Source organism: Hypanus sabinus, chromosome 7 (genome assembly GCF_030144855.1).
Source record: "Hypanus sabinus isolate sHypSab1 chromosome 7, sHypSab1.hap1, whole genome shotgun sequence".
NCBI classification, from domain to species: domain Eukaryota; kingdom Metazoa; phylum Chordata; class Chondrichthyes; order Myliobatiformes; family Dasyatidae; genus Hypanus; species Hypanus sabinus.
Window position 1 is genome coordinate 169,664,897 of NC_082712.1, and position 26,643 is coordinate 169,691,539.

The following is a 26,643-nucleotide window of genomic DNA, read 5'->3' on the forward strand; positions in this document are numbered from 1 at the left end:
TTTAGAATTAAATTAATGCTTATTTATTCTTTGTGTCCTTTTATTCTCTCAGTTCCCATTCTAGCCCCATGGGTTTCACCCCACATCTGAAGGACATGTTGTTCAAGTGCTTAATTGGATGTTATAAGTTGCCCTTAGTGTAGATGGGGAGTAGTAGAATTGGGAAGTTGATGGGCACAAGAGGGAATAGGTTCTGGGAAATTAAAGTGTCAATGATAAGGTGACTCTCCATTGAATGGAATTACTCTGAGAACTGGTTTGAACAAAATGAGCCAAATGGCTTCCTCCCATGTTGTGAGAAAGTATAAAAGTATTTAACAAAGAGTCAGAATTTTTTGTGGTTGTCTGAATATGATGAATTGAGCTGTGGTTATCTTTATCACATCACATAATTTCACTTATCTCCAGGGTGCAAATCATTATATTCCTCTGGAGCAAAGTAATTGAACATTTAATCCTGTAATTTGGTCTGCTTCCTGCTGCATCCAATTTCTTGCCAATGGTTTTCTTAGAGCCTTGGTTGTCATCAAATCTGAAGGAAAATCTTTATATCCAATCAATTTCCCTCTTGTATTTACTTCTGTTTGTTATTGGACTTGTATTTCGAGTCAAAAAACAGTGCAGAAAATATTCTTATAGAGGGAAATCGAGAACTACGGAGCACACGCATTAAAATAAGTGATTGCCCATTAATCAGATCAGGCTTAATATCCCCAGCATACGTTGAGAAATTTGTTAACTTAGCAGCAGCAGTACAATGCAATACATGATAAGCGTAGTAAAATAATTATATGTATGTGTGTGTGTAAGATAGTTAAAAAATAGTGCAGAGACAGAAATAATAAAAAGTAAGGAAGATGTAGAGATGAAGTAAAGCTTTTCTCTTAGAGTAATGAGCCTTTCAAACTACCCTCCTCGCAGAATAGTAGAAGCAGAGTGGTTGATTATTTTTAAGGCAAAAAAGGATGAGTGGATAGATAGTTATTTGGTAAGGGGTGAAATTCTGGATAGGTTGGACTATAGAGTTGAGCTTGCAATTAGATTTGTCATGAACTTAACAAATTGTGAATCAGGCTTGAGGGGTCAACTAGCCTGCTGGTCCTAATTTGTATGTTCAGATGTAAACTATCATCTTGAAGCAAACAAGACTTCTTTGTCCCCTTTCCACCTGGGTTCTTGGCTTCTCACCAGGATTTCTAGGTGTTAAATCTGCATTTTGCAAAGCAAGGTTCAGTTTATGTCTTGTTGATAGTCATTCACAAAATATTTCCACAGGCTTTAGATGGCAGGCTAGCTCTAATGTGGTGCTCGCTCCTCTACATCATCCTGTACAGGGGAACAGTATAATCTGTGTGTGAGGCTCTTCAATCAATAAACTGACCAAATTGCAATGCAAAATATAAACAAAAAAAGGCAAGTATAAATAAGATTTAAATGAGGTACAGAAAAAAAGTGAAAATTAGAAATTGCAGATTGTTATAAGAAAAAATGATGCAGAATAATTAAAACTATTTAAACATCTATACTCAGCAGCTGTGAAAGTCGGTGGGTTTATAGTAAATATAAGTTTGTACCTGAAATAGATCCACTCAGTAAATATCTCAAGTCCTGAGATGGAAAAAAAATTAGTGTTGTTTCAGAAGGAATGAACCCATTCCTTCTGTATAAAGCCCATAAAGTAATTTGTAAAATTACTTTAAACAGAGCTGAGATCTTGGTTAGCAATAATTATTGCTTATTGTTTTTAAAAAATCATCATGAGTATGAGCCCATGTCAGTGAAATTATTGCAGTTATTATCTAGTTTGTGCAAAGCGTGCAACACAGTGCATTGTTTAATGGCACCAGCGACCACCAATTGGGGTCAATTCCCACCACTGTCTGAAGGAGTTTATGCAATCTCCCCGTGACCACATGGGTTTCGTACAGGTATTCCAGTTTCCTCCCACATTCTAAAGTTGTATGGTTACAATTAATGATTGTGGACAATTCATGCTGGTGCCAGAAGGGTGGCAACTGTCCAGCACGATACTCGCTGATTTGTTTTGACACAAATGATGCATTTCACTGTATGTTTCGATGTTGCTTGTCTCTTGTATCCAACAATGACAGGAGATCTGTGCAGAAGAGTTTTTAAAGTGGAAAAGCAGTTACACTGGGGGAGTTCCACTCTCTCAACTTGGAAGTCAGGGTCCAGTAGTATGAGTAGTTGTCACAAACTGGGGTCATCCTTGGACTTGTCATGCCCTTCGCTTTCTATGGAGCATTACAGAACCACCTTCCTGGCTATTGGATCTCATCCACCCTGTCCACTGAAGCTCACTTCACACACTAGGACAGGGTATGAGATCCCTGTTACCGTCACTTGGTTTAACCCGCCCGTCAAGGCAGGATGAGGCTGCTGTCGCATGTAAAATGCTGTTTGGAGCCACAGGTGAGAGCTGTGTCTAATAGGGCTCAAAGGTTGAGTGAGCTGCCCCAAAATTAACACAAGCCCCTTCACTAGAGGAGCTACCCCTTCCTGGATACCCCATATACACTATATTTTGATGTACGTGTGATAAATAAAGTTAATCTAATCTTTAAAAACACTTACTATGGATGCGGAAAAACAAGTTGCTGGAAGAATGTAACAGGTCAAATGGACATCATCTGTCAAGGCAAAGGGGTACCCTGCATCAGGATTGAATTGACAGTGGAGCAGTGGATATCTGACAACAGTTGATTTGAATATTAATTGTCTATATGCCATTGCCAGGTTCAGCTGATTTTTCTCATAGTGATATAGATCACTAATAGCCTCATTGATCCTTGCAATAGTGATGCAGTAGGAGATGAATATCTAAACAGGTGTAGAGCAAACCCTGACATTATATGAATGCCATTGGTGAGCACTTGATGGGTTTTTCCATAACCTGCAGACCAGTAGTTCATTGACTGATTGCTAAAAGAGAAGTATGCTTCAAAGTAAGATTTTTTTAGGTACTCCCATACAATACGTGATGCTTTCAATTGTTACGTATATGTAACCCTGTAAAACTATCTGCAGCATTAGAACACACCTGGAGTCTTGTTTTGCTGTTAACAAATCACTAGTTTATTAGTAACTACGTAATATAGTAATTTAAACCAGGTAAACTAAGAGTTAGCAGTGTTATGCGCATATAGATGTAAAAATAAAGTTCCCAAACTCATTGAGGCTCAGGTGGCAAGAGTCACAGTCTTATGATAGTATGTAAGAAAGTTCAGTTCAATCCACAGAGTTGTTATTGTTGGTATAAGAGAGATATTTGTAATCCAAATAAACAGGTGTCGCCGGTCTTCCCATTGTCCTCTGAATCCTTCAAGTTAGCCAAATGTGACTCCACTAAGGGTACTGTCTTCAAGTGGTAAAACTTCTAACCCAGGCAAGGGTTAAACACACCGTTAGTTCTCACAGGGTCACCCTTACATGCACTGTGACAGCCACTGATCTAGTTCCATGACATACAAAGTAACTCCAACAGTGATTTGCCACAGGGGTGCCTTCTTCAGTGAAATACCATATCCAGACAAGGGTAAACACACAAGTGGTACTCACAAAGGTTTCCCTCTCACCAGAGAACCCACTCCTGTGGATTAACTATGTAAGAATCACACTTCCATATTCGAATAGAATCAAACTCATCCTTACAGGCTACTTGGAGAGAGTCCAAACAGTGATCTCTTTGTCACTAGGTTTCTTCTGTTTCAAACCTTCCTCTCCTCTCCTCTCTGCAACCTTCTTCTAGTTGCAGCACTTGTGAGAGTCATTTACCAATACTCTGGATCAATCTCAACTCACCCCTTTGGGCTACTGAAAGTTTAAGCCAATGACCCCACTCACTGGTGTCTTTCATTGACAGAAAACATTTTGAATCTTGACTCTGTGTGTCTCTATATCCTTGTATATTCAAAACAAGCTGCAGAAAAAATGAAACCGTTCATTGTCCATCAAATAACTCCACCTCTCTCAACATAGTAACCAAGCAATTTTGTAGTCAGTAGAAATCCAACAGTATCCAAAAGTCGGTCTCATTCTCTCAGTGTTTTAGAGTGACAGTCCACAGAAGAAATGAACCCTAGGGGTATATAACAAAATTGTGACAGTCTTTTGCTCCACCCTGGAGACTTAGTATTTCAAATCTCCTCTCACTGGAACTAATTGCTGTCTGCTTGCAGCTTCAGTGGAAACACTAGAGATCAGCATTCTTTCCATCTCTCTGTATCTGTCCATCAGATCTCCACCAAGAGAAGATTCATTTGTTGGCAGCTGTAAACATGCATCAATGCAAACTTCATTTTCTTTATTATTAACCCATGCTGACCCACAAAACTGAACCAATCAACTTCCCTTAAAATCATTGAGGGATACATGTCATAGGGGCATAGCATAGAAATGGGTCCTTCAGCCCACTGAGTCTGTGCTGTTCATACATTTACATTAATCATGCTTTATTCTCACTACATTCCTGTTAACTCTTCCCAGGAATAAGCAACATTGCTTGATTTATATATTGAACATAATCAGGTGTGGTTTGGTGACCAGCAATCTCATCAGTGAATTGGGAAGGCTATGTCAAGACCTGCTCCAAGTACTTTGTCAGCTGAAAGCTTGGAGGTTAAATGATCAAATCCATAAGCCTGGATTACCACTCCAGAGATGAGATAATCTGCAGATGCTGGAAATCCAAGCAACACACACAAAATGATGGAGGAACTCAGCAGGCCAGGGAGCATTTATGGAAAAGAGTAAACTGTCGACATTTTGGGCCAAGACCCTTCATGGGGACTGAAAAAAAAGGGAAGTCAGAGCAAGAAGGTTGGTGAGGGGTAGGAAGAAGTACAAGTGATAGGTGAAACAGGGAGTGGGGAAGGAATGAAGTAAAAGCTGGGAAGTTAATTGGTGAAAGAGGTATAGGTCTGAAGAAGGAGGAATCTGAAAGGAGAGGGTAGAAGGCCATGGAAGAAAGGGAAGGGGAAGGAGCACCAGAGAGAAGTAATGGACGGGTAAGGAGATAAGGTGAGAGAGGGAAACGAGAATGGTGAGGATGGGGCAATGACTAGAAGTTTATGAAATCGATGTCCGTGCCATAAGGTAGGAGGCTACCCAGATTGAATATAAGGAGCTAATACTATGTCTATTGCTTACCCTTTATCCTTATTGGATTTAATAATAATTTGGAATATGACACATTAAAAACAGCTAGTCTAAATGAAATGCCTGGATTGCTATAAAACCCCTTCTGGTTTACCAAACATCCTTTTGGGAGGAAACTTTCCATCTCTGCCCTATATGTGACAGCAGTGTGGTTGCCTCTGAACTGGCACTGGTGCTTGGCAATAAACGTTTGCCATAAACACGAGAAGTTCGGCAGATGCTGGAAGTCCAAAGCAACACACACAAAATGCTAGAGGAACTCAGCAGGATGTATGGAAATAAATAGTCGATGTTTCAGGCTGAGAATTTGCCATACACCTGAAAATGAACAAACAAAGCAAAATGCTCTGCTGTATGACTGAGTACTTGCTGTTGTGGATGATATATTTCAAATGCACAAGATTCTGCTGATGCTGGAAGTCTTGAGCAACACACGAATTCTTGGTGGAATTCATCAGGTCCATAGATGCTACCTGATCTACTGAGTTCCTCCATCATTTTTGTGTGTATTGACATATTTCAGATGATCCATAAAGCAAAGATCCTTCTACTCTCTCAAGTGGTCATAAAAGTGCCCTGTGTGAATGTTTTAAAGCATAGAGGAGTTACCCTAATGCCTTGATCAATATCTATCCCTGGTTCAACATCCTCAGAAAGATTATTTTTTTTCTATCACAGTATCTGCTGAATTTGTTATATGCAAATCATTATCTCTCACAAAATAGCTGTTTTTTTGTTTGAAATTATTTCATTTATAAAGTGCCTTGGGACATCCTGAGTTCATTAAAGGTGCTGAGAATATGTCCCCATAAATTGCAAGAACTTCCTACTATTCTGCAATGGACATTAAGGAATCCTGTTGGTAAATTGTACATTGCCACAGTGACACTTCTCATTTACCTGAATCCACTACTAGTTTACAGAGGCAATCTTCCTCCCTTCTGTTCCATTCTGAGAAGGTGCTTTGCTTTCAAGAAATGTCAAACCAAGAACTTTTTGTATGGATCTGTAGAAATGTTCAAGAGCACTGTTTTTTTTTTAATATGACTAATACTTAATCATCACACAATATCCCAAATACTCCCTTAACCAATTGCAGTTTAGGAAACTTTCTGTGTATTAATAGGCTGAAGGTGATGTAAGTTACTTCAAGTCAACGTAGTGTCATGAAAACGAAATTGTTTATGGTAAATGTGCTAGAAATCTTTGGGAACATAATATGGTGAATAAAGGGAAGCAGTAGATGTAGTATATTTTGCAATTTGCAAAAGGGAATCAACAAGGTGTAATTTAAAAAGTGGAGTTCAAGACCACCAAGACAGGATTTGGAGGTAATATACTGGCATCAATAGGGGGAGAGCTTACTTACAGAAAAGGAGCTGGGATAAATGGATTGGCAGTGAATGCCTGGTGCAGTGCCCTGGAAAATCAGTGCTGGGTCATGGCTATTTACAGTAAGTATTGATGACTTAGTTAAAGAGCCAGTTTACTTCAGTCAGTGTTGTTGCTGACATAAAAATAAGAGGGTTAACAAGTTGTCAGGGGGAACAGTGAGCTAAATATCGATTGTGTGAATGTGTAAGAAGTTGGCAGATAGAGTATGTGGAAAAATGTATGGTTATTCACTTCAGATGGAAGAATGAAAAAGCAGGCTATTATTTAAATCAAGCAAGGCGACACAGTTTTCAGCATCGAGGGATATGGGAATCCCAGTACATGAAGCACTAAAGGTTAACATGCAGATAGAGCAGGTAATTAGAAAATCTGATGGAAGTTATGATGGAACTTTGCCAGGTGCTGGCATGATCACGTTTGGAGTACTGCATGCAGTGCTGATCTATGTAATTATACAAAGACGCACTTGATTTGAAGTCATTGTGGAGGAAGTTCACTGGATTGATATCCAGAATGAAGGCAGTGATGTATGAAGAAAGGTCGAGCAAGTTGGGCTATACTTATTGGTGTATAGAAGAATAAAAAATTATCACATGAAATGTATAAGATTCTAATGGTCTTATCATCTATACTGCCAAGTGTTTGCATTGACTATAATTTAAAATAAATGAGTACTAACATGCACTCTTGAAACTTCTGTCAAATGTACAAAACTCATCTTTTGAGTCTTGGAGTGATATAAGACTATAACACTTACTGACGAATTGAATCTATGTATTCAATTCTGTTTGAACTGTGCAGTTAAGATGGGCTTCAAATAAAACTTTAAAATTTCCAGACTGAAATGATCGTCTGTGTCATAACTCTCTGCAATTTTGTGTAGTCATGTGTGGAGCAGTTGCCATACCAAGCTATGATCCATCCAGATAGGATGCATTCTGTAATGGATTGAAAAATTGGTTTTATGACAATTGCCTTTCCCTCAATGTCAATAAAAGAACTGGTCATTGACTTCAGGAAGGGGCACAGTGCACATAATCCTGTCTACATTAAAAGTATTGACATTAATAGTGTCAAGTTCCTGGGAGTGAACTCTACCAGTAGCCTGTTCTGGTGCAGTTATGTTGATCCATTGGCCAAGGAAGCTTACTAATGTTTCTACTTCCTCAGGAGGCTAAAAAAAACTGGTCACTGTACAGATCTCCCAACATCCAACATCTACTCTTACCCATTTTTTAATCTATGCACCATAGAAAGAATCTCAGCTGGAAGCATAATGGGTTGGTATGGCAACTATTCTGCACATGACCACAAGAAACTGAAACAAATTGTGGATGCAGCTCAGTGTATCATAAAAACCAGCCTCCCATCTATAGACTGTCTATACTCACTGCCTCAGTAAAGCAGCCAGCATAATCAATGACTCCACCTACCCCGGACATTCTCTTTTCTCCCGTTTCATTGGGAAGAAGATACAAAAGCCTGAAAACACATACCACTAAACTTAAGGACAGCTTCTGACTCACTGTTCTTAGACTCTTGAATGGATCTCTTGTACGATGATGGACTCTTAACCTCACAATGTATTTTATTGTGATCTTGCACTTTATTGTTTACCTACACTGCTCAATCCAGTAACAGGCCGCCCCCGAGCGAGTTCTCCATCTGTGCCGGGTTGATGTCGAGTTCGCACCTCTGCCTCATAAAAAGCACTGCCACTCTGCACAATGTAGTCTTCCTTGGACCACGAGAGACAACCATATATATACACATATTATCTGTAGTTTTGATACTTCATTCACTTCATTGTTTCGCTCTGTTCTACCTCAGTACGCTACATAGTGATTTGATCTGTATGAACAGTATGCAATACAAGCTTTTTACTGGAGCTTAATTCATGTGACAATAATAGACCAATACCAAAAAATGCGCATTAGTGGGAGAACTTTTGCTTGCTCTATAATAGGGAAAGACATCAGATGATATGCTTGTGGTAGAATTCATATCTCTGTCTTCAAATTCTTCTGTAATAGGCATCCAAAATTTGGCATCCAACACCTACACTTAACTTTTTTTTTAATCTATGCACCACAGAAAGAATCCCAGCTGAAAATATAATGAGTACCTCTGGTACCTTTCCTGTCATTGAGGATGATTTAAATATTTCTTCTAGGGCCCCAACAATTTCTGTAACTTCCTCTAGCTCTACCTTCATTCAGTATCCCTTGCTTCTCCAGTTCTGGTTGTTTGGACAGTTGCTTTTGCTCTTTCAACCTTGCTTACATCTTGCCTCTAGGTAGGTAACCAAATCTGTACATACTACTCCAAATTAAGCCTCACCAATGTCTTAACAATTTCAACATAAAATCCCATTTTCTATACTCAGTGCACTGAGGTATGAAGGCCAATGTGCCAAAAGCATTATTTGTGACCCTATCTACCTGTGACGCCACTTTCAACAAATTATGGACCTGTATTCCCAAACCCCTTTGTTCTACCACACTCCTCAGTGCCCTACTGTTCATTGTGTAAGACCTACCCAGGTGGATTCTACCAAAGTGCCAAACTTCATACTTGTCTGCATTAAATTCCATCTGACATTTTTTAGTCCATTTTTTCCAGCTGGCAAATTCCTCCACACGCCACCATAGCCTTTCTCACTGTCCACTACACTGCCAGTCTTGGTGTCATCTGCAAATTTGCTGATCCAGTTGACCACCTTATTATCATCTAGGTCATTGATAATGATGAAAAACAACAAAGGACCCAGCACTGATCCCTGTGGTACATAACAAGTCAGAGAGGCCACTATCTATTGCCCTTCTCTGACTTGTCCCACAAAGCCAATATCTAATCCAGTTTAGTTCCTCACCTTGAATGCCAAGCAACTGAACTATTTTAACCAACCTCTCATGCAGGACCTTGTCAAATGCCTTGCTAAAGTCCATGTAGAGGACATCCACTATCTTGCCTTCATCCACTTTTCTGATAACTTCCTTGAAAAACTCTATAAGTTTGGTTAGACATGACCTACCATGCACTAAACCATGCTGACTATCCTTAATCAGTCCATGTCTATCCCAATAATAATATATCCAGTCCCTTAAAATACCTTCTAATAGCATCCCACAACATGTCAGACACACTGGTCTGTAATTCCCTGGTTTATGTTCAGAGCCTTTTATGAACAGCAGAATGACACTGGCTATCTTCCAATCCTCTGGTACCTCTCCTGTTGCTAAAGATGACTTAAATATTTCTTATAGGTCCTGGCCATTTCTGCACTTGCCTCCCATAGGATCTGAGGGAACACCTTGTCAGGGCCTGAGGATTTACCCACCTGATTTGCTCCTCTGTAATCTGTACAGGGCTTATCATATTGATGACGCTTTGTCTCCTTTCTATAGACTCTGTGTCTATGTAAATTCAGATGCAAAAATTTATTCAAGATGTCCCCCATCTGTTTTGGCTCCACACATGGATACATATGTAAAAAACTAAATCAAATCAATATTTGGTCTGACTGCCCTTTGCCTTTAAATTGCATCAATTTTCTTGGTTACTTTGCCATGCAGTTTTATTAGAAAATCGGCTGGCAAGTTGTTCCAAGCATCTTGGAGAAAATGCCACTGTTCTTCTGCAGACTTTGGCTGTCTAGCTTGCTTTTGTCTCTCCAGGTAATCACAGACAGCTCAATGGTGTTGAGATCAGGGCTCTGTGGAGGCTGTACCATCTGAAGCCATATAAAAGAATCTAGGGTGCCTAAGACTTTTGCACAGTACCATATGTGCATCATTTTGCATTCTCCACTGAGCAGTAAACTCATCAATAAAACTCTTAAAATCTTTTTAAATCATATTTGTTAACAGTCTGCATGGACATTTGATATCTCTGTACAACTTCATTAAAAGTAACAAAAAAAAAATCCCTTCCTTTTACACCTAAACATCTGAAATTCACTTCCTCAATTTCTCCTTGAAGATGGTTCTCAAACTTACCACTCTGGCCCAATCTTTGTCTTATTTCATCATGTTACGTTTGATGTGTAATGCATGAAACAAGTTGAGGCATTTTATTACAGCAAATACATTGTACAAAAGCAAATTATTAGTTCCCAATACATCTCAACATGAAGAACTTGGATGATACTTTTCAGTCTGTACTATGGATTGAATGTGTGCTATTAAGCATTGATCATTTTGCTTAAAGTTGTCTCTTGAACACATAAAACCATTGGTTGAGATGGCTGGGTCCATTCCAACAGGAAAGGAAAATCAGGCACCCAGCTACATTAGGATGACTTATTCTCTGTCTCCCTAACAACTTCATAAATTTATTCCATTGCTTTTATTATCTTATCTTAGTGGCATTTTAAGTTCCAAATGGGAATATGATGTGTTTATGCCATTTCCAAAATCTCGAATGTTAAGTTTCTGTCCTCCACATAACACCTTTACAAATATATCGCCTTAGTTATTTCTTAGAGTAATAAAAGACCAAAAATAAATAACACTGAATTATGTGATTCCAAAACAAACATAATCCTTTGATAGTATTGGATTCACAAGTATAATATAATAAGCCAAAGACAATATGTCTCTTCATTCTAATATAGAAGATGATTCAGCTTTATTTCATGCCCAGTAAGACTGTGAGTAGTCTTTAATCAATTCTGGTACAAAAGAACTAACTATGAGTCACAAAAGTTATGTTTTCTCATGCAAAGAGAAAAGATGTCAATGGCAATATTTCACCTTAACTCTGGCTTGCATTACTTAACCTTTGAATTCAGTATAAGTATGGCTGTGAACTGAAGTTGCATGCACGTCCTCCATTTTAATCTGCATGTACTTGTACCTGAATTGGGTGTAATATTGATGGGAAAGAAAATGTACTCTCCACTCAATGTAATCATGCATAGTACTGGATTATTAGAACTGGAAAATAACCATTGGAAAGACAAGGATGGTAGCAGTTATGACTCGTGCACTTGAGTGATAAGAAGCTTAAATAAATCTCAGAACTCTTGTCATTTTTTATTTTATGTTTCCACTGCGGACCTTGGTCTTGAATATATTATGGCTGCTATTTCAAATCTGCGTGGTCCTATTTATGACTTTCAATTTTCTTTAAATTATTCCCACAGAACCTAAGAAGGAACTTGACGTTCAAGAGCCAGGAATGATCTGGAGAATGACTGGAGGTCTTTACAGCATGACAAAAGGAGCAGTGGGTGCCACACTTGGAGGTGTGGCTTGGGTTGGAAGCAAAAGTCTGGAGCTGACCAAAACAGCTGTGACCACAGTACCAGCGGCTGGTGTTGGCCTAGTGAAGGGAAGTGTGTCAGCAGTCTCTGTCGGTGTTGGTGCTGTAGGCTCAGCTGTGGCCAGCAAGGTTCCCTTTACATCCAAAAAAAAGGACAAATCCGACTAAGTGAATGGTTTGTAGAGTATGTTTTCCTTATAGAAAAAAAAACATCATGAGTTAAGTATACCTGGACATGTTTGGATACACCGCCATGGTATATGTTTTAATGGGCGACCAGTGAGATATGCGCTTTTATGAAACTTTGCTGCCTCCACGCTTCTCTCCCACCCCAGTTTCTCCTATGCTCATGCCATATCTCTTCACTGTATTCTGTCAATGACAAACAGAGCAGTTGATCCCATTCTACACTGTCCACTGACAAGATAAAACATTATGCTTCTGGGCTTCTGCTGGCAGCATAAGGATGGTCAAAGCACCAGATCTATAAAGGACGTGTGACACCCGCAGTTAAAATGTACAAAAATGTTTTATTTGCGTGGTTGGAGGAGCAAAATCACAACTTATCAACATCAAAAAGAACTCCTTCCTACAAGTATATATTTATTGGTTCTAGTAGTATTTTGTATGCTTGTTTTGTTCATGTTAATTATAAAGGGGCTGATTTTCTGTTTCAATTTTTTGCTTTTTATCTATTTGGATTAGAACACATTGGGGTATATATATATCAGTACAAACATGGTGCAGAAAACTTTTAAGTGTTATGTTGGGAACAATAAGTACATGGTTTTGAATTATTATTTAACAATGCAGCAACGCTTTTATTCTTGATCCACTGTATTCCACTTTCACATGGCTAGCCAGGCTCTAATTGGGAGCCGTGTGGTACCGCAACACTGCAGTTTTGGTTACAGTTTACCTTGAGTAGCCTGACTTCTCACTTTTCATTATGGTTAACTGCTATAAATGATATTGGTAGCAAGCAGTTGTTACGACAGAATGTTGCTGTTTGCACTGTTTACTCTTTCTTTTGCTCCACGGTTACCTTTCCATCATTTTTCTGTACACCTGATATTTCTGTGGCAAGTTAATGTATTAAGACTGAAACAGGTAGTTGATTTCTGTTGACCAAATTGCAAAACATTTAGTTTTTGTCTATAATAGAACTATTTTTGCAAATATGACACCTGAAAGCTATGGATTAGACTGTAAGTCTGTATTTTAATGGAAATAAAGTTTTAAAAAATCTCAAAACAACATGAATGAAAATGTTTAGCTTTACACACTTCATATTTTCTTTGAAATATCAGTACATTTGCAAATACTGAGAAAGTCATATTTGCATTGATGGAAACATTGTTGCCAGTAAACCTGGGATGTGGATCACATTGACATAAACATTAAAATATTAATAAAATGGATGAGTTCATCATGCAATTTGGGTAGTTAAGAGAATAGAAATAGATATTCTGTGACATTTTTTAAAAACTACATGAATAAATTTGGGCCAGTTGACTATCTTCATCTATAAATATCATTTAGAGTGGTTGTGATACAGACTAACTCCAAGAAATTAATTTAACCAGAACCTGTAATGGCTGCAGTGGCCTCATCAACAATTGTACTTGGAGAAGCTGATGTTCCTCCTGCCAAGCCACAGAATTCCGGCTGTCTATTGAATGAGATGTGCAAGCTATAAAATTAATTTCCAGACTACAGCTTAAAACTAACCATGTATGCAGATGGTTACTGTGGAATGATACACAGTATACAGACCAGGAATAATATTGCTCTAGTTACCAATGCTGAACAAACAACTAAAGACATAGTTCAAATCCCAATATCATGTTATGTTTAATTCAGTAAATAAAGTTATTTATGGGCTTGAGTCAGAAAATACATTTTTTTTTCAGAAAAGGTGCATGACTTTTCACTAACATTCTTCAGGGAACCTACCATCCTAACCTGATCAGACAGTAAGTTCTTCATTGTGTGGTGGATTCTTAATGTTTGTATAGTAACTTGACATGCAACATATTTGTACAAAGCTTCATCTACAGCAAGAATGTGGGCATGCATTTTGCTCTTGAAGTTAACAAGCTGTATTTTGACCCAGCACTGGTTTCTCAACCGTGAAGGCTGCTTGTGATGGTTTGGAAGTAAACAAGACCCAGGTTTGAAGATTAAAATTCAGAGGCTGGAAGAGATTTGAGAAAGGGAGGGTTAAATGTATGTAAGTTTAAACACAATTGAGTATTCTACATTGGAGACCAGGATACCACTTTGTTATACCAAAGGCTTGCTTACAGACAACAGAACTGATGACCCAAGGTTAATGGAGCATTCAGAATGGGTGTCTTGGTCAAAGAGAATTAGTATGGTGAACTCTGAAAGTGAAATTGCACAATAGAGGAGGATGTGAAATCAATTGTGGGAGTAGAAAAAAAGCTTTAATCTTAATAGCTTCAATCTTCCTGATTTTATTTGTCAGTCATGGATTATTTTATACTCAGTATTGGATAAGCTGTCCAGTAATGCTGGTGCAGTGAAGGATCTGGTTATCAATTTTCTACTGATAATTTGCCAAGTGAAATCAAGCAGGCAGGAGGTGTCCAACTCAAAGTACAAGGCAGTGGCTACATTATTTCCTGTAAGGGAAAACTGGAAGGGATTGCAGACTTTTAATGGGGGAAGTAGGGAGTATTTGCCCTAAAGAAGTTTGTGTGATATCTTGGCAACTGTCCCTGTAGGAAAACTGACATGTGACCCTCAGGGTCAATAAAATACAAAATAAGCACATTGTAAGCATCACTGCTGAATATGTCCTAAGCCTGGAAGTTATAGATGACAACAAAAATAAAACCCTGGTCCATATTACAGAAAGAACTAGACCTATCCTCCTTAATGGAAAAGAAACAATCCTCTAGAAAGACTTGATTGGTAAGAAAGGAGTAACACTATTTTACTTGAGGAAGTAACTGCGAGATCCCATGGCATCGCACACAATCCAGGCAATAGCCCTTGTTAAACAATGTCATTCCAGTGAGAGACTGAAGGGATGCACACCTCAATCACCCCAAAATCAGTACCAATGACTGGTAGACCTGGGAACCACCTAGTCCTCTCTATTACCTGCTGAGCGATCTCCCTTGTTGACCAAGGAGTTGCTTCCCAAATTGCAATGTGGATTCTGTTGACCTGCTTTTCCACAAAATAATGATGGCAATGGAAATATTGTGGTGAGAAAAACTAATTCAAAGGTGTCAAAAATAACTCTTAGAGCCATAAAATGCAGAAACAAGTTCTTTGACCCAACTTGTGCATGCCAACCAAATGTCTGTCTAAGCTAGTCCCATTTACTTGTGTCTGGCCCACATCCCTCTTGGCCATTCCTATCCATTTATCTGTATAAATATCTTTATTAAATATTGTAATTGTATCCGCCTCTACAACTTTCTCTGGCAACTGTATACCTACCATCCACTATGTGAAAATGTTCTTTTTTTGGAGGTCCCTGTTAAATCTTTCCCCTCTCACTTTTAACTCTATTTACTGTGTTTTTAGATTCCCCTGCCTTGGGAAAAAGACTCTCTATCCACCTTATCTGCACTCCTCAAAATTTATATACAGTATATCTCTGTAAGATCATCTCTCAACTTGCTACAGTCCAGGGAAAGAAGTCCTAGATTCTCCTTGTAATCAAGCTCTCCAGTCCCAGTTATGTGCTTGTGAACTTTTTTTGAACTCTTTCCAACTTCATCACATTCTTCCTGTAGCTGGATGACGAGAACGGCACATAATACTATAAGCTTTTGAACCGAACCAACAGGAGTTGGATGACAATGACCAGCATGTCCATAAGCTAATTAATCATAAATGTAGGTTCCTTTAGATAGGGAACTCCTTGTCCCAAGGGAACAGGCACTAAAGGATGAGGTCCAAAAGAAAATGATGTAAAGAATAGATAGTATTGAGAACCATGGCATGTGGAAATCCTTCAACACGGCCTAATCTGATTACAGGCCAAACATATTAGTGTCCTGAGTTAATGAGATTCATGCACAAAGAAGATTTTATCAAGGTCAGAAAGGCAATCAGTGCCCACTGGAAGGAGCACTTGGTAGAATTCCTCCAGTGACTGTCCTTGACTCCATCCCACAGCAAATTATTATCTCTAACTTGTCTCCATCCCAGATTGGCATGAAAAGGCCATGTCACCGAAAGAGACCAAGGAGTCTTATGCTATTAGTCACAATGCATTGTGGGGTATTTTCAAACCTGGACGCCCTCAGAAGTTCATCCCTTGCCTTTGTCTGCTACATGATGGTGTGCAAGCCAGGACATTAGCCACTGGATCCACAATAAACCCAAATATCAGTACAGCTTGATGTGGCATGGGGAAGCATCACCACCCCAAATGTGTCAGTTTTTCTCATTGTACACTGCACTGCATGTTGAAGAAGCTTCCAGCTGGAGTGGGGCTAATGCTTAGGCAAACAAAACTGATTCACATCACCTTCACTCCAGGTTGGTCCAGCTTAAGGTGTTGAGCTGCAGTGCACTAATGACACTGGTGTATACATGCATTCCGAATCTAATCCAGGTAATTAACAACTTGTGCATATTATAGCTAACAAAAATAAGAACAAAGCAGGTCACCTAAATCTTAACATTGACTTATACCTTTTGGTATGTGAGAATGGGAACAGGAATTAAAAATGATAGAGCATTGGGAAATTCCACTTTTGGTGGATGGAGTGGAGGTGACTGTCAAAGTAGTCCCCAATTTACGTCAGGTATCTCCAATGTAGAAAAGGTCGCATCGGAAGCACCAGGTACAATAGTTGATCCCAACAGGTTTTCAGGTGAAGTGTTGCTCCACCTGGAAGGACTGTTTGTGGCCCTGAATGGACAGGTGGAGCACTTCTGCCACTTGAAGGGCTAAGTGCCAGGAGGGAGATTAATGGGAGGGAAGAATGGACAAGGGAATCACAAAAGGAGAATCCCTGTGGAAGGTGGAGAGTGGAGAGAAGGTAAAAATGTTCTTGGTGGTAGGGTCCCATTGAAGATAGTGGAAGTTGCAGAGAATAACGTGTTGGATGTGGATGTACGTGGTAGGTGAGGACAAGAGAAACTCTATCCCTGTTGAGGCGGCAGGAAAAGGGGAAGAGTGTGGATCTTAGAAATGGAGGAGATGCAGATGAGGCGTGCTGAAGAAGGAAGACATTTCTGATGTCCTGGAATGGAAAACCACATCCTGAAAACAGACGGTACAGAAACGAAGAAACTGATAAAAGGCAATAGCATTTTTACAGCAGACAGGGTGGGAAGAGCTATAGTCAAGATAGCTGTGCAAATTGGTAGATTTATAAAAGCTGCCAGTAGATAGTTTATCTACAGGGATGGAGTCAGAGAAATAGAGAAGGGAGAAAAGTGTCAGAAATGAAACAAGTGAAATTAAGCGTAGGATGGAAGTTGGAAGCAAAGTTGTTGAAACTGACAAGCTCAGCATAGGTACATGAAGCTGCATCAATGCAGTTGTCTAGCAGGAAGAATTAGGGAACATTACAAGAGAAGGCTTAGGACATGGGCTGTTCCATATAGTCAACGCAAAGGCAAGCATAGTTGGCACCCATGCAGGTGTTTAAGGCTACAGCTTGAGTTTGGAGAAAGGTGGAAGAGCTGAGCATGAGAACTAGTTAATAGAACATAGAAATCTACAGCACATTACAGGCACTTCGACCCACAATGTTGTGCCGACCATGTTTCCTACTCTAAAAACTGCCTAGAGTTTCCCTGGTGCATAGCCCTCTAATTTTCTAAGCTCCATGTACCTATCTAAGAGGCTCTTAAAAAACCCTGTTGTATCCACCTCCACTGGCAGTGCATTTAACATACTCCACACTCACTGTGTGAAAAACTTCGCTCTGACATCCTCCCTGTACCTACTTCCAAGCACCTTAAAACTATGCCCTCTCGCATTAGTCATTTCAGCCCTGGAAAAAAGCCTCTGGCTGTCCACATTATCAATGCCCCTCATCATCTTATACATCTTTATCAGGTCACCTCTCATCCTCCGTCACTCCAAGAAGAAAAGGCCAAATTCACTCAACCTATTCTCATAAGGTATGCCCTCCAATCCAGCCAACGTCCTTGTAAATCTCTCTGCACTTTCTATAGAATCCACATCCTTCCTGTTCTTCCTAGTTCTGCCAGTAAAAGGAGAGTGGTATAGGGACTGGACATCCATGGTGAAAATAAGGCAATCAGGGCCAGGGAATTGAAAGTTGGTGAGGAGGCTGAGAGCATGTGAAGTGTAGCGGATGGAGGTGGGAAGGACTGGACCAAGGGAAATAAAATAGAGTCAAGTTATGTGGATGCAAGTTCAGTGGGGCAGGAGCAGGCAGGTACAATGGCCCTACCCGGAAAGTCAGGTTTATGGATTTTGGGTAGGAGATAGAAACTAGCAGTGTGGGGTAGGAGAACTGTGAGTTTGGTGGCAGTGGATCAGAGATCTCCAGATTTGATGAATTTAGTGATTGTGCAGGAGACAGTGGCCTGATGGTTCAGAGTGGGGCCCTTTCCAAGGGGTGAGTATGAAGAGGTATCTTTGAGTTGCTGTTTTGACCTCAGCAAGATAGAGGTCAGTCAGCCACACTACAAAAGTACCCCCTTCGTACATTTGTTGGTAAGGATGGAGAGAGTGGAGGGCAACCAATTCACAGGGGGTAAGGTTCAAGGCGGAGAGAGGAGTGCTGAAGTCGAGCAGGCTGATGTCTCCTTGCCAATTCAAGATGAAAAGATCCAGAGCAGGGTGTCCAAGAGGAGGGTTGGAGATGGGAGAAAGGATCATCAGTGTGGTGTGAATTCTTGCCAAAAAAATGGGCTTGGAGAAGGAGGGAATGGAAGAAGAGCTCGGCATTATGAAACTCACTAAGGCACAGGTGACGGGGCAAGCGTTCTGCCTCAGAGAGGAGAATGGGAAGATATGGCAGGGATTAGAGCCGGGAATGGAAGGGGTAGGAGAGTTGGTGGCCTCAGAGGAGAGGGAGGGTTGGGGTATTGAGGGAAGGCAGAGTTGGAGGAAGATGGAGGTTCTGAGGACCCAAGAGCTGACAAGGGAGCTTGAGAGACCTAGGGTTGGAGAGCAGTAGTTTTGAGATAATCCCTGATCCTTGCACTCAGGAGCAACAAGCCATCAAAGAATCTAATTCTCAACCACAGAACCCCCTTTCTGATCCCCTAACCAATAAATCCCCTATCCCTACATCTCGCCTTCTCTCCCCTTCCCTTCAGAGCCACAGGGCCCGACAATGACCACTGTGGCTTTCCTCTGCTAAGTCGTCCCCTCCACCAACTGTATCCAAAGCGATTTCTGGTGTAACCTGTCCCTTCTTTCAGGTGCCTGGAAGAGAGCCCAATGATCTAAAACTCTGAAGTGCTCACTCCTGCACCTGTTGTTGAGGGGTACTCTGCACAGACTGCCTATCCCTTTTTTCTCTCCCGACAGTCATCCAGTTACCTTGAGTGTACCTACCACCCCATACGCCCTGTTTATCAGCCCCTCTGCCTACCTAATGATCCAGAGTTTATCGAGTTCCAGTTCCAACTCCATAACACAGTCTGTTAAAAGCTGCAGCTGGATGCACTTCTTGCAAGTGTAGTCATCAGGGACACTGGTGACTTTCCACATCCCACAAGAGAAGATTCCCACTATCCTGCCAAGCATTCCCACTGCTCTAAATGTGCAATAAGAAAGAAAGAATAAATAATGAAGAATAAGAATCTACCTACAGACTTCACCTTCCCTCACTGAAGTCTCGATGAGCCAAAGCCTCAGCTCCCCAGTCCAACACTGGTCCACTCAAACAATGGCCGCTCCACTTAAACTTAATTCTGGATAAAAGGCTGATAGGTTTTAATATACTGTGTATTATAATTGATTGATCTGTATGTATTCTCCTTCCTCTGTTATACCTCAAGTAATTAGAGGTAGAGCAGTCAGGACAACCTGTGCCATGGAGAATGGGGACAATATCTAGTACTGGCTGAATTACCTGCAATCTCTAATGGTGATCCATCAAGCAAAGCCATGTTCATGCCTACAGAGAGGAAAAGGAAAGCTGGAGACAGCTGAATCATAACCTGATTTAATCTAAGATGTCACTTTTACTGAGATTTTGACGAGTTTTTTTAAGCCAATTATCTGAATGTCCCCTTAGCAATACTAGATCCAAATACAATGTAGAGAGAATTTCTTAATCTTTTTGTCGTATCCATTGTAAATGTCCCTGCAATTTTGAACCAGCATTTTTTTCTTTGACTTGAGCAGCTAATTTCTCTTGTTTCCACGAGTATTTTCAGCCTTTGGTGTTTTTTTAAAGATTTCTAACATGTGTAGGTTTTGTTTTATGTGGGGAGATATTTTTTCTTCTGGAATTTTATGTGGCTGTTGAAGTCTTCAGTGGAAAGGTGCATGTGTTGTATGGCAGATTGTCCATAATCTAAGGGAAATGAAAAACTGAAGGATTGTGTATTGCAAAAGATTTAAGACGTTTCAAACATTGGTTCAAAAAAAAGGAAGTGGCAGAGGTTGGGTGATTGTCGAAAAGGGGGTGAAATGATATCCAGGTCAGGCAGGAAAGTACATGTAAAGATATAATCAGATCTGTCATGAACTTATTGAAAGAAGAGGCTCAATGGAGTGATTGGAACCCACAGAACACAAATCAATGAAAAACTACAATTCACAAACACAAGACAATCTGCAGATCAAGCAGCAGCTATGTAAAAGAGTAAACAGTCAATGTTTTGGGCCAGAATCTTTTTTCAGGGTAAAACTATAATTTATACATATTGAAAATAAGCGAAATCACAAATCAATCCCTGGAAGCATTATGCTAAATCACTTCAATCTGAAAAAAAAGTCCATTCATTGCCACATTCTCCTGTCCTTCAACTTTGATGTTGCCTTACTTTTTTAATGCCTTGGTTGTGTCAACAAATTTTGTATTTAGATTTTATTTAGTATTTCTTGAGGTTCTAATATATTCTACTGTATTTCCTTTGTCTCTAATTATTATTTTCAATCATTGGAGTCTTTTCAATTCATCACACATCCCCAAACTTGATCACAGTATCTTAACTTGAAAATTGTTACATTACTGGAAATGAATTAAGTAATTTAGAGATCCAGAGTTTGAGTTACTGAACTAAAGGATTAAAACCTAAATCAATAGCAAGCCTGAAGACAAGCAGGAGGGAATGTGGAATTTACTCCAATGGACTAGACTGCCAATTCTACATTTTGGATGAGTCCCAAATCCCTGACTCCTCAATGGTATGCTGCTCATCCTGTTTCCATGGAGAAATGTTTGGAAGGAATAGATGGGAAAATGCTCTGCTGCTCTGTCTAATCCCAGCTTCCCCACAGAAATATCTGGGAACCAGCCAGTACTAACTTTAGACCATAAGACATAAGGCGTAAGAGCAGAATTAGCCTATTCAGCCCACTGAGTGAAAATATAGTTTTCAAAAAGTAGTTCATTCACAAGGATGAATGTGAATGCTCTGTTATTTGTAAAACAAGCAGGTTAGATACTAATAGTTTACTACTTTATGTATTTCTTGATAAACACAGATTCTTTTTATTGAGGGGAAGTGTGGATATCCTTACAGGCACTGCACTGACAATGACCAGCTCATGAGAACATTTGAACAGTTAACTCTCAAATATTCATACTAACAGTGTAATTTTGAAACAATTTTTTCTTCATTTTCCAGAACTATGTCCATATTGAAATTATGATGTTTGTCCCAAAATAATGAATTAAATATGTTTAATGGTTACTGAACTAATCTTACATGATTAGTTTATTTTTACAATTTTACATTTAACACTCAGGATACACCTGTAAGTATAATCAAATCTCAGGCATGTGCTTTGCATCCATTTTTTCCTCTCCACGCCTTGTGGCGCATTGACTAGTAACCTTGCCTTCTCTTTAGTATTTGTCTGTTTTGTATTAGGCCGAGTTGCTAGCTTGACGCTCAACTCAGGACGGATGGAAAGAGTGCAAGGAGATGGCTGAATTCGAACCTAGGACCACTTGCCTCAAAGTCCAGTGTGGATGCCACTACACCACCACAGCCGGTTACTTTGTATCCATAGGGCACAAAAATGTTCACGGAGGTGGGAAGAAAGTCGACACAGCAAGAATAACTTAGATAAAATATGTTCCATTTACTTAAAAAAAGTTGGCCAACAAATCTACTTTTGATCATTACCCTATAAAGAAATCTCCATGGAGAAATTCAATCTGTAAGGTGTGAGAAACCAATCAAATTTCATTGTTTCTGCAAATTGAGTATCACTTGATGTTGAGTTACTGGGAAAGCAGCAGAAAAGCAGATCTGACAAGGTGTTACTTGAAATGAGAGGGAGCACTGTGCTAATGTCCAAAAATTTCTTGCCGGTAGTAAGATGCCTGTGTGTTCTCCACTGATTTTTGTGATAAGTACAGTATGAGCTACCTCTGAGTATCACAAGAACACAAAAAGATAGGAATAGGTGGAAGAAACATGGCCCCTTAACCCTGCCTTTCACTATGGTCACAACAGATCTGCACTGGACGTCAACTCCTCTTCTGAGCCAGTTCCCCATTGCACTCAATCAGGTGATCACTTAAAAATGTATCTACCTTCACCCATGTGTTCAGTTCTGGTTGTCTCATTATAGGAAGGATGTTGGAAGCTTTAGAGAGAGTGCAGAGGAGATTTACCAGGATGCTGTCTGGATTAGAGAGCATGTCTTATGTTAAAGCTTTTTCTCTTTGGAGCAAAGGAAGATGGGAGGTGGTGTAATAGAGATGTATGAGATAAGAAACATAGATTGAGTAGTCAGCCAAAGACTTTTTCCCAGGGTGGCAATGGCTAATACAAGGGGGCATAATTTTAAGATGTTTTGAGGAAAGTATAGGGGGGGTAACAGAAAAGTTATTTTTTTTACACAGGTCCAAGGAACGTGTTGCTGAGGTGGCGGTAGAGGCAGATAAATTCGGGACTTCTAAGTGACTCTTAGGTATATGGATATTGCAAAATGGTTATGTGGGAGGAAAGGGTTAAATTGAACCTACCTACTTTACTGCCCATTACACTGCTGGCATTTAGGGTAGTAATGAGGGTCCTTTAAGGATTCTTCATTGTTTTTCCAATAACAATGTTTTTGCTCAGTCAGGGTTGTTAGCCTGAGGTGAACCCCCAAATCTGGAGGACAGGAGGACCACTCTTAGTCTTGCCTCTACCCTTTGACCTGTTCGGCATGAGTGACCCTAACAAGAGCCAAAGTGCAAGGATTTTACTCCAGCCAACCTAGCTTTCTGGGCCATTGAGGCACACAAGCCTCCAAACCACGACAAGGTTATGGTCCTGGTGAAGGTAAATTGATCTTGGAGTAGGTTAAAAGGTCGGCACAACATTCTGTGCCGAAAGGTCTATGTTGTGCTGTAATGTTCTATGCTCTCTATTCTTAAAGGACTAGCACATTTTCTTGTAAAATCTGCTACTATCTACTACCACGTCAACACTTACTGGATGCCCTACATGACTGATGAGATTTCCCTATATAAGTAACATCTTTGGAGTAGTTCAGACCAAGTCCTGCCCACAATTCAGCTGAAAAAAGTCTTTGAGAGTCATTTTAACAAAAGCTACACTTAAGAGGTGTGGTGAACTACATATACCTGTCTGGACACGCCCCCCCCCCCCCCCCCGGCTGACTGCTCCTGTGGCTCCTCCCACAGACCCCGGTATAAAGGCGATTGGAGCCACTGACCCTTCCTCAGTCTCCAGGATGTTGTGTGATGGTCACTTGCTGCTTGTGCTTTCTTCCAGCCAATAAAAGCCTACCTTAACCCACGTCTCAGAGTTATTGTTGGTGCATCAAGAGGTATTTAGACAGGCATATAAATAGGCAGAGGATGGAGGATTGGGGACCATGTGCAGGCAGGTGGCATTAGTTTAAACTGGCCTCATGATCAGCATGGACATTGTGGGATGAAGGACCTGTTTTTGTACAGTAGTGCAATCACCTGAATTGAGTATGATATTCTCCAAGTGGGTTGTCTATCGGTGGATCGTCAGATGGCTGTAGAGTCTGATCTGGGATCCGCATAACCTGGATGTTTGGGTGGATTCCCTTAACGAAGAACATCTGTGCCTGACTTTGTTTAACGTGAGAAGGCTGATGCACGGACCGCCACCACGTGGTCCTTGACAGATCAAAGTCAGGGTCCAGACAGCTGGGAACCCTTCACCCCTCTGCCTTCACTGCTGTTGTGATGTGTCATCACTTCCGCCACCCTTGCCAGTGAGATCTCGGTTCGATCGCTCTTTGTCTGGATCTTACCGCCAGATGACGAACCTCCAGACGGCATCGCTTTCTCGGAATCTCAGGACCTCATAGGGCTCTCCCACATAACAAGGTGACAATCCTCAGAGATCTTGTACACCATTGTTCTGTGTTCTAAGCTGACTGTCAAAAAAAGAGTATTTCAGAAAGCCTGTGAAAATGCGCTATCAAAAACAATTTATATTTAAACATTTTTATTAAAAATTACTGTAAGTTTAAAAATACTGAACTACTTAAATAATTTTTTAGTCAGAGTGCAGCCCAGAAAAGATAGGGGAATTCTACATTTATGCAAGAATCTGATAGCAATTATTGAGGAAATGCTTCGAGTTCCATTTATTGTTCCTCTGTAAGATGTGGCCCAGTATCTGCATTTTATGCCACTCCAACCTTACTTTCTTGCCATGCTTTTCAGATACTTTATTTAGATCCTTCATGCTAGTGTCCATACCAACCACATGGGCCCAGTCAGTTTTCATCAAAGCTTTCATTGTTTTTGTAATTTTTTTTAATTGAAGTTCATCATCAAACAAACATTTCTATAAGATGTATTTCAGACATTGTACATACATATCATATAATCATGTATGTCACAAATCTCCACATAGTATTTATCTGAGGTATACATTTATAGAAAAGTGTGGAGAGAAAAAACAAGCAAAAGGAAAAAAAACTATGTACAAATAGGGAGTGATTTTTTTTACAACATATTCATTGATTTGTGAGAATAAAATTAGGCCTATGAGGCATTATGTAGTTAAACCATTTTTCCCAGTATGAATCAAATTGTTCCAGCTTATGATTGACAGATGCTGCTATCTTCTCCATTTTGTAAATGTCCATTGTAATTTCCATCCATGCACTTAAAGTTGGGCTCTCCTGTGACGACCATTTCCTAGTAAGAGTCTTTTTACCAGCCACCAACAGTATATTCATTAAATATTTATTTATTTTCAACCATTCTTGAGGTATATATCCAAAATATATGGTCTTACTCTCTTAGGGTATTTCACATTTAAAGATGTCTTGTAGGGCATTGTGTATCCCCCTCCAATAGTCTTTGATAACAGGGCAGTCCCAAAAAATATGATAATGATATGCATTTTGATTTCCACAATTTCTCCAGCAAACAGGGAGGTTACGATCATAATGGGATTTCTGAGAGGGTGTAACAAAATATCTTATCAAGTTTTTCCATCCAAACTCCCTCCATTTCTGTGAACTGGTACACTTCCATTGATACCTCCATACTGTTGTCCATTCTTCCTCAGATATAATTATCCCTCCTTCCTTCTCCCATTTTGTTTTAATGTATGAAGTTGAATGTGTTTTAAGATTTGACAACCCCTTATATATGCTTGAAATGATTCTACTACCGTTATCTGAATTATATGCTTTTCTAAATAGCTCTATCAAGCATGTACTTGCCTTGGTTACATTTTTAAGCATCTTATTAACATATTGTCATATCTGTAAATACCAATAAAAATCTTGTTTTTCTAATAAGTGTTTCTCTTTAAGCATTTAAAACTGAACAGTGTTCCTTCTTTCATTATGTTGCAAAGAACTGTTATTCCTTTAGCTGTCCAGTCCTTAAATCTAGCATCCAATTTATTTGGTGTAAAATCTGAGTCATATACACACTATTTAAGAATTGCAATATCTCCCTCTAGGTTATTTTCTTTTATAGTAATTTTCCATATTTTAAGAGTCAATTTCACCCATGGTACATAGTATTTATATACCTTTGCAGGTTGTTATCAGCCAAAATTGCTTGTATGGGGATGGGAAGTACCCGCTCCTCAATGCTTTTCCATTGAGCGTCATATGATGGGTTGCACCAACATATCACAGCTCTCAACTGTGTTGCAAAATAACAATCTCTAAGAGAAGGTAGGTCCCATCCCCCCTTTTCCTTTGCTAATTGCAAATTTTTGAGATGAACTCTAGGCCTTTTACCCTGCCAAATATACCTTGATAACATCTTGTTCCATTCATTGAATTGATTTTGATTAATCTCTGTTGGTAGGGTCTGAAAGAGATATAACAGTCTGGGCAGTGTATTCATTTTAATAGACTCAATCCTTGAACTGAGACTGAAAAAAGGAATCAGGTTCCATCTTGCCATATCTTCAGTAATTTTTTTATATAAAGGCTGATGATTACATTCTGATAATCTTGCCAAATCTTTTGGCATAATGATGCCCAAATATTTGAAAGACTCTGTGTGTCATGCCCAGGGATACCTACTTTCAATTTCTCTTGGTGGGCTGTAGTAATATGAAAGTAATTGGGTTTTAACTATGTTGATCCTGTATCCTGATAATTGACCATATTGTTCAAAGGATTGCATCAATTTAGAAAAAAAATACGTTGGTTGCCCTAGATAGATCAAA

General features: G+C 39.7%; 1 protein-coding gene across 7 annotated transcripts in view; it reads left to right on the forward strand.

Moving 5' to 3' along the window:
* The window catches only part of zgc:101566 (Transmembrane protein 263-B-like), a 255,596-nt gene extending 241,919 nt beyond the window's left edge, over nt 1-13,677 (forward strand). For 2 of the 7 annotated variants that reach the window (XM_059976087.1, XM_059976082.1), the window contains exon 4: nt 11,720-13,677. In XM_059976087.1, coding sequence (XP_059832070.1) covers nt 11,720-12,006 — 287 coding nt within the window. In that variant the 3' untranslated portion in view covers nt 12,007-13,677. The remainder of the gene's footprint in view (nt 1-11,719) is intronic. The other 5 variants (XM_059976085.1, XM_059976081.1, XM_059976080.1 and 2 more) reach the window with 5 other exon arrangements.
* The last annotated feature ends 12,966 nt before the right edge of the window (nt 13,678-26,643 follow it).